Source organism: Carassius gibelio, chromosome B21 (assembly GCF_023724105.1).
Source record: "Carassius gibelio isolate Cgi1373 ecotype wild population from Czech Republic chromosome B21, carGib1.2-hapl.c, whole genome shotgun sequence".
NCBI classification, from domain to species: Eukaryota; Metazoa; Chordata; class Actinopteri; order Cypriniformes; family Cyprinidae; genus Carassius; species Carassius gibelio.
The window spans coordinates 1860438-1869039 of record NC_068416.1 but is presented as its reverse complement, the minus strand read 5'-3'; the positions used below and the strand labels follow the sequence as shown (position 1 = coordinate 1869039).

Below are 8602 nucleotides of genomic sequence, written 5' to 3'. Positions count from 1 at the left end.
TGGCAGTCTCCTGTTAAATCGACTAACAGACCTCTGTCTTTTCCATTCTGTTTTGAAATTGCATGTCCACTTTTACCCTCTTTGATTAATCTCACACTGTTTGATTAATTTCATGATCATTAATGATGACTTACAAGCTATCAATGGTTATTATAGTATATTATTCAGATTTTCCTTTTTAATTCATACATGCTTATTTTAAATTTTGATTTAAACCAGTTTTGAATTTTTAATTTGAATTAAGTTTTCTGCTCAGCAGGTTAAAGACAGAGAAGCAGTACTTCCCCCCCCCCCCCCTTGTGGTGAAAACCAGCTACTCCTTCTCCCTTGTTTCATTACTGTCTTTTAATTTGATGTTTATTATTTTTCTTCTCTCTTTTGACTTAGGTTATTTTGATAATTACCATTATTATCATAATTCATTTGTTTTGTTTTATCATGATTAGGTAAAGCTGTTACCTTTCCTCTCTACATATAGTTACTCAATTGATGTTAAACAAACCAAACCTTAATTAACTTTAAGTTTCCTTTGTTCATCCTTTGTGTATTTGATTGTAGAACCCCCTCGGTGATTGGACAGTCATCTCAGGTTTCCAGTGAGCAAGGCTGCCCGACCGGTGTTACCGATACTGGCTGCGAGTGAAACTCGGTCCCTCTTGTCTCAAGAGACATCAGCAATTTTGGCACTCCAAAGGTTGTGCTAAAAGTCACAAGCCGTGCTGTCCTGCGACACGCCAGAGTAACGGAGGACCGGGGACACTGCGGTTCAGTGTTTGGGGAGCACCGGGGAGGTTGACCAAGCCACTGGTTCCCACCTGAATGACTTCAATTCAACCAGGTGAACCAAAAGTGATAAAACCTATCCACTTATTATAAGCCACAGAATATTAGATATTCCCCCGGATATATTTTAAGTGTTCTGACCCTTTTGCTTCTTTAAGCCACACCATATTTCTAGGTTTCCTACCCAGATAGCCCACTCACCTGTTGGCCCTATCTTAAAACCTAGCAGTAGGCTTAGGCCTCCTTATTCTCACTAACACGTTGTGTTTCTATTGTTTTCATCTCATTTCAAGTGTTGTGTTTCACTTTGATCTTTTTCTACCACCTGTTCTGTTGTGATTTGTTTCTTTCATTTCACATAGAGACAGTAACCTGGGAGCCACCAACGAAGTTAAATAGTAGAGCGACCACCAGCAGCCGGTGTCATCACACGACCCGCTAGGCTACTGCCTGTCAAATCTCCATTTCAGGTCCTTCGTTGACCCAAGTTAATTGGCTACTTAACTGTCTGACTGTTTGCATCAGTCAGCCCCAAAATTCTCATAAACGGCACAGCCCGTATGAATATAGCTCGTTAAACGTAGAACGAACTTGCATTGGTCTTTTTGTGTGTGTGTGCTGTGCTTCTCTCACCGACAGAGAATCAGGATGTTCCAGGCATCCAGTCCAGCAGTCCACGGGGGCCACCTCTCGACATGGTTGAAAGCAGTGACGACCCCCTTCCTGCCCAAGGATGCCATTAACCTGCAGCACCCAGAGCAACTAGACACCGAGCTAGATGAACTGATGGCACGCGATCCAAACCAAAGCGACTACTACAGAGAACTCGCCAGGATCTTCGGAAGCCTAGTTCCCATTCTCGTCGCCCAGGCACCGCTCAGTGAACGGAGCAACATCGCGGAGGAGGCCTGGAAGGACCAGGCCCCAACCCAGAGTCATCTTGATCAGCTTCTCCTCGAGACCCAGAACCAGCGCGAGAAAGAGGACGACACAGATCCAGAGCTACAGAAAGGAGTTGAAAGACTTCACAATGCCCTGCAAGATCTTCGCCTCGACACAGATCAAAGAGAACATCTGGAGAGAGAAGCCAGAAAAGAACTCAACAAAAAACTCCAGCAAGGCGACGCTCTCCTAAAAAGAGCAGAGACTGAACTAAAAAAAAAAAAGACTATAAAACCTGGGCCTGCAAAACACACTTGCAAGCGGCCCAAGCTAAATTCAACAAGCTTACTCTGCAGAGAGACAAGCTCCAAGATGAACTTTACACTGTTCACACAGAACTGAGACAATTTCACAGATTACAGAGTGGCTGGATCGGAGAAACGCACACCACAAAATTTCTCCCGGGCCGCCACTCCAACCCTTTCAGCCAAGAACCCAGAGCTGGAAAAGGGGGTGTAACAAGAACCAGCTTACAAGAACATCTGTCAACAACGGAGGGAAGAGAACCCTTCCAGAGAACGCATGTCACCAAACCCTGCACTGCTCACAGAGAACTTCACAAGCTAGCCAGAAGCATCTCTACATTCATTCCAGATCCTGCAGGAGGACATGATGTTCATGCTTCTTTACAAGCCATTGACTTTCATTTGCAAACTGTCGCCAACGTGACAGATGTGAACACATTGTACCTGTTAAAAATCACGGCCAGCCGTGATGTGCATTGCTTTCTGGATCGTCAACCAGAGACTGTCAAAGCGTACTACCAGCAACTGCTACAGACTTTGATTCTTGAATTCTCTGATCCAAACTCAGATCATGGGCTCCTTATTGCTATGGACCTCAAACAGGGCCGATTTGAAAACCCACAGACTTTCTGTAGTCAGCTACGAAACACCTACTTCGGAGCATCCAACGAACCAGGTATGGAACAGGATTTCAACTTAAAAACTCTGTTCCTCCTAAACCTACATGCTAGTTGGAGTTTTCATCTCAGAGTCCCAGCGTGTCCCCGTAACAGGACTACACAAGAGTTACGGAACTTAGCCCACAAAGCTTGCACCAAGCAAAAGACTATTTGTGAAAAGACTGTGAAATACCCCAAAGTCTCTGTCGCTGAGCACTGCTTGGAGTTAACCCTAGATGGCGCCCTACAACACCACAGTCACAGACATTTTTACAGAGTCAATACCATTCCAAGCCAGCAGAGGGCAACACAGTGCAGCCACGTCTGAGACAGCAGAGATCCTGAGGGTGCTGAAAGTGCTTCTTCACATGAAAACTCACAAGGAAGATGAGCCAAGCACCCAGAACACTGCCTGTCATCTACAGACCACAGGTCCTCACACCAGGTACCACAAACACAAGGTACCAGAAAATGCTGTTTTGACTACCTGCCTTCGCAGCGAGCTACACAAGACCGGTCCTCATCACCCACCGATCGTCCCACCTGCCCTAATGCCAACATTCCTGGGCAGCCCTGTCAAAAAGGGGGTGGGTCAAAAAGGAGTCAACAGGGAAGACCTGATCGACACAGGATTAAACCTGACGGTGATCTCATCTTACCTTTTCAAAAGACTCCAATTTGAAGCTAAGAGACAAGATCGAACTCTTACACCTCAAACTTATGAACTGAATGTACAGGTGTACAGACAGGATGACATCCAGTTTGAACAGGTTGTTTCCATTCACCTGACATTCGTTCCGATGAGTCTAATACATCCCATGTATGTCCCACCAATGAACACTCATACATTGCTCATCGACAAAGACCTGCTAGAACACTTTGACCCTTTTCTGAACTTCAAACAGCTAAAAGACTTTGCTCAAGTGCGAGAACCTCTTTCTCTCCAGCCACACAGGTTGCTAGAGCCAGACTGTCAGGTCGCAGAGGTCACGGGAACTCCCACAGAGCCAGACGGTCAGGTCACAGAGGTCACGGGAACCCCAGCAGCCAGCCATGAGTACAACGCCCTAACAACAGGCCCAAGTTCAAGCCTCTGTACCTTAGTCAACAAACAGGGTACGGTGGTACCAGCTTACACCAAAGGGGTCGCTGTTCGGCTCAACCTGCAAGGTGGTCAAACCTTACACCACACGCTGGGTTTCTTCCAATCCTCACCTGAATGTGTGGAACTCGGACTCACACTTGCAAACAAGCATGTCAAACACCAACACCTGTTCCAGCAATGTGATAACATCACAAAAACACACAATGTGATCGTGTACTGGAAGAAGGAAAAAGGACACTCAAAGTTACCAAGTCTAGACGAGGACTTTAAAGATCACACTGACACCCTTGCCAAAACTGGCACACTAAACAACATTCTGTGGTCACTCCCAACCCACCCACCCACATTCAAGGTCGAAGTGATTACACACAGCACAAGAACTTTACTAGCTAAACTGCCTACCTCAGAATCGCTTACGCAGGCTCCGTTGTCTACACAGACCAACATAGCGGACATGCGGGCTTCTGAAACCTTGATAATGACTTTGTTTTACCACCTCTCAGACCCCTCCATCCACCCTGGCAACCAGTCTACAGTCACTGACAACCAAAGCCCCAGACCACTGCATGATACACAAACCATGCTGCGTGCACAGAACAATATTGTGGGTTGTGCACCGTCTGACATCACAATGCCAGGGCGTGTAATGCCACGGAGCAAAAGGGGGATACTGCCAATATATTTCCATGACGCAGCATGTGCTGCACCACGCAGCACCAGAGCCACTGACACAACACTGAGGCAAGCGTCATGCCAGCAGCAAGATGTGGCAAAACATGGGCGAGGGCGAGCTAAACCCAGTCGCCGCCCACGAAGCAAAGAGACTGTCCTGTCCAACCAAAGACAGGCCTTGTTTGTTTCTTTCTCCCCTTTCTCTCTCTCTCTCCCTATTATCTGTACCAGGATGCTGCTGTGGTTTGCCGTGCTGTGCTGTCAGCCAAAGAGAGGACAGCTGCCACCGAGAAAACCGCTGAGACTCCTGACTACCGATGACAGGGCACACTACCCCAGCACTGTAACCGAATACAGCTGTACAAGGTTCCGATGGAGAGAGGACTCCCTCACTCACACTGAGGCCGATGTCAAACACCTGTTCAGCCAACATGAGAAAGTGACGGTTACACAAATGGAGTTAGGTGGACACCACCACCGCTCCAAACAGTTCCCGGGAGCTTTGCTTAGAGCCGCTGCTGCCGCCAGAATGTTTAACATTGTTATGTCCAGTGTCAATGCAGCGAACCAGACTGTAAACTCCTTGAAACCACTGTTTACTGCCTTCCAGAAGGACTTTACCCAGACTCAGCTGTTAACAGCATTAACAACAGCCATGCTGTGGGAGGTTAGCTCCTCCAAAGACAGCCTAACCACGAGTAAAACCCCACCATACATGATACCCTTAAGCCTTGTGTTAACTGTGCTGTCTTACACCATCACCATGCCAGCTGACCTGCTACAAATGCACCTGGCCAACTCTCTGGATAGCGCCTTCCTACGGCACGCAAACCCCAAACAGGGAGAAGTGAACGTGCTCCTGAACCAACTCATCAGCGAGTCAAACCAAGTCTACAGACCTAAAGACATTGTCAGTGTCAGGATGTGGAAGAGCAACACCCACACCAAAAAACACATTCCAAATGTGGTGGCCTACCACGACAGCAACACACAGCTGTACCTGGCCCCAAACATGCACATGTGTACTTTAACCAAAGACATTCATTATCTCTGCCTTAGCAAACCCTTCCTCAGACACAACTCTGAAGGAATCTGCGAGCTGCAACCCTGGGTCAGCGATACGCGCTGCCCTGCCGAAGCCAAGCCTCGTACACAAGTCACAGAAACGCAAGCAGAGATTGTGGGTAACAGATGGCTCGTCAACACTCCTGTGCGCTCAGCTATGCTGACCTACGACCAGCATGACACCGCCACCCGTGCCAACCTGCTGGACCAAGTACTGAAAGGTACCACCCAACACATTGACATTACTCCTGTCGATACAGCCCTCCAAGCACTGTCTCGACAGCCCATTCTGAACCAGTCATCTGCGGTCCTAGCCTGGACTGCTGCCGACACTGCACGGTGCATCTCCACCGTCATTGGTCCCGCCCTTACTCTTGGCGTGACCTTCATCCTATACAGGATACTCAACGAGATGCAAACCTCTACAGCCAAACTCACGACAACTGTGGCTGGAGGTCTCCGATGGAATCCCCGGAAAAGGGACGCAAAGTGAAAGACAATACCGAACCTCACCAAGCTGAATCCTCAGCTTCAGGAACCACCTGTCATCATGACCCACCTGCTGCATGACCATCACGATTCACCTGTCATCTGCCCATCCGGATGATTGCCGTCCGATGATGTCCACACAGGGACTTCATCTGACGTAAAGGGGGAGATGTAACAGATATGCAGGTCAGCGATTCATGGGTTAAATTCTGTTTTGTAAATTCAGACTGTTGGTACTAAATACCAGCCTGGCTGGACTTAAATTACTTTACGATACCCATGCGAGCCTCAAAGGATACCTGAAACCAAATTCCTTAACATACACACACACACACACACAAAAAGAAACCTTTCTTTTTGTTCCTTACTTTTGTAAGTCCTTTATTAAATATGTATTTTATATGTTTGTGTATTGCATAAAATGGTTAATCCTGGGTAAATGGTTAAAGTGCTGACTTATAAGTGGAAATGCTTGATTTCAATCTTATACTTTCTCAAAAAGAAATGTTCTGCAACCCCCACACTCTTTGGTAGCTCGTAAAATTTTACGAGCTCACAGGACCACAGGACAGGAAACCTAATCCTTACAAAAGAATGATAGAATGTACTCAAATGTAGTCTTAATGTGTATAGTATTGTTTTTGCGGTACATTAGAGGTTTCCCATATAAATTGGGAATATCTGCAGTGTTATCATGTGTTAAACAAATCTTTAAATGTGTAATTCGATCTAAAAATTAGATCTTTGGTCATATATATATTATGTCTAGTCTTGTTCTAATCGTCATGCTTTGACAGACCCATTTATCTAGAGCAAAGTAATGAAAAATGTATTTAATCTGGAATAATGAACTTGCTTTAATATTCCTGATGAAACCGGACAGGCCCTAAATCATCAGGGGGTTGTCTCAACAGAGACAAAGGAACTTTCCCGCCGCTTCAGATCGCGGATGTTCATTGGGTGGTTCACGCGAAAAGAGGCGTGAACATCTCAAGCTATAAGAGTCGACCGAACAAGGTCCGCCTCTCTCTTGGCTCTCTTCTTGCGCTCTTCTTGCTCTTCTTCCCGTTCTCCGTTCTCGGACACGTCGCTCCGCGCGGCCTCGGGCCGCGCTCAGTTCTCCTCCCCCCTCAGCACACGGACTGAGGAGAGGAAAGCCATTTTCATGGCTCATTTGGAAACTTTCATTTTCGTTGTTTTGTTTTCTTTTCTTTACTAAGTTTATTCAACTATTCGCCTCTCCACACAATGAAGACGAATTCTGGAACATTGTTTGTTGAACCTTTCAAATACCGCGCGAAGATGAACGAACACCTCTTTGCAACAAAGGAACACGTGACTCCACGCTCACGCCAAGATCCAGCGCAGCTTGCGCGCGCGTCACACGGCCTCCGGCCCACGCGCGCAGTTTTCAAAGGACCACGTGACATCACACGTGCGTCGCCGGTACCACGCTCACCCACTGGGCCATGCAAGTATCGTTTTCTATGGAGATTTAAATGCTGCTTTAAAGTGTTGCTATTATTTGATTCGTTGTTGGTTCCACTAAGGTTTACTGACTGATTTTCATACCTGAGCTCATTCTGTGATCTCTCTCGCTTTCTACACTTCTCTCTCTCTCGCTCTCTCTCTCTCTCTCTCTTTTATTTGGATTCCGTTGTCTTGTAAATGTTTATTGTCTGTATTTTCGTACGCATATTTACTCTGTGTGATTTGTAGTTTGATGTATTACTAGTTGAATTATTAAAAACCCATATATAAAATGATTGGCTTTGGACTCCACCCCACTCACATTACGAGTCACTGAGATGTGTCTGATCTATAGCTACAAGCTCTAAATTTAGAAACTAAATTTATCATAAGGATAGGATAATATTTTCATGGCCAGAGAATACTTTTCCTTGAATTATAAGGCGTGATAACTTTATTGAAAATTGATAGGTCTATAGTGGTGTGCTGGACATACCACGGTTTGATCTGCAATAATTTACAGTAAGAGATATCACAATAATTGATATGAAGAATGTAATATTGACATATTAATGAGTAAATTACAGTGCCCTGTGATTAGTATTGGTATTGGCAATTGAGCTATTTTTCATAATCAATAAAATTAAATGTAACTGTCATCTGAGATATATATTAATCAAATTCTTGATTAATTATTCAAATTCCCTATATATCATTTGAGTTAATTACTATGTAAAACTCATTGTTGTTACAACACACATTTTGTTGCAGATATAGGTATTTGAAATAAGTGATAGGTGACAATAAACTTATTGCAAGTCTTCTCTTTTTTAGAGTTTAGATGTCATTTTCAGGTTAAACTGTAATCATAACGTGGCAAAATTGTAAAAACTGATATATCTGTATGAACAAAATGGAAAACATTGACTCAATGAGATTTAAAATGTTATAACAGTTGATTTTTTTAATGTTTTGGCATGAATTCATGAATCCTTTCAACAGTACTGTTCAACTTAGCTGAATGAGCCCATTAGTGGTCTTCCGCTGCAATCTAGTGGTTATAAATTTCATTTACTCAAGCAACACTGTGTTTTTAAACATAACTGTTATAGAGGTTTTTTTTTTCTTTTTTTTTTCCAATCACTCTTAGATTTTGCATGCTTGTTAAGAAT

General features: G+C 44.8%; 1 protein-coding gene across 1 annotated transcript; it reads left to right on the top strand.

Annotated features, from left to right (window-relative positions):
- The first annotated feature begins 301 nt into the window (after positions 1-301).
- On the top strand, positions 302-2639 carry LOC127985994 (uncharacterized). The gene is made up of 2 exons (XM_052588225.1): positions 302-838; positions 1146-2639. The coding sequence occupies exon 2, from the start codon at positions 1432-1434 to the stop codon at positions 2065-2067; it is 636 nt and encodes a 211-aa protein (XP_052444185.1). The 5' UTR covers positions 302-838; positions 1146-1431; the 3' UTR covers positions 2068-2639.
- Positions 2640-8602: the final 5963 nt, after the last annotated feature.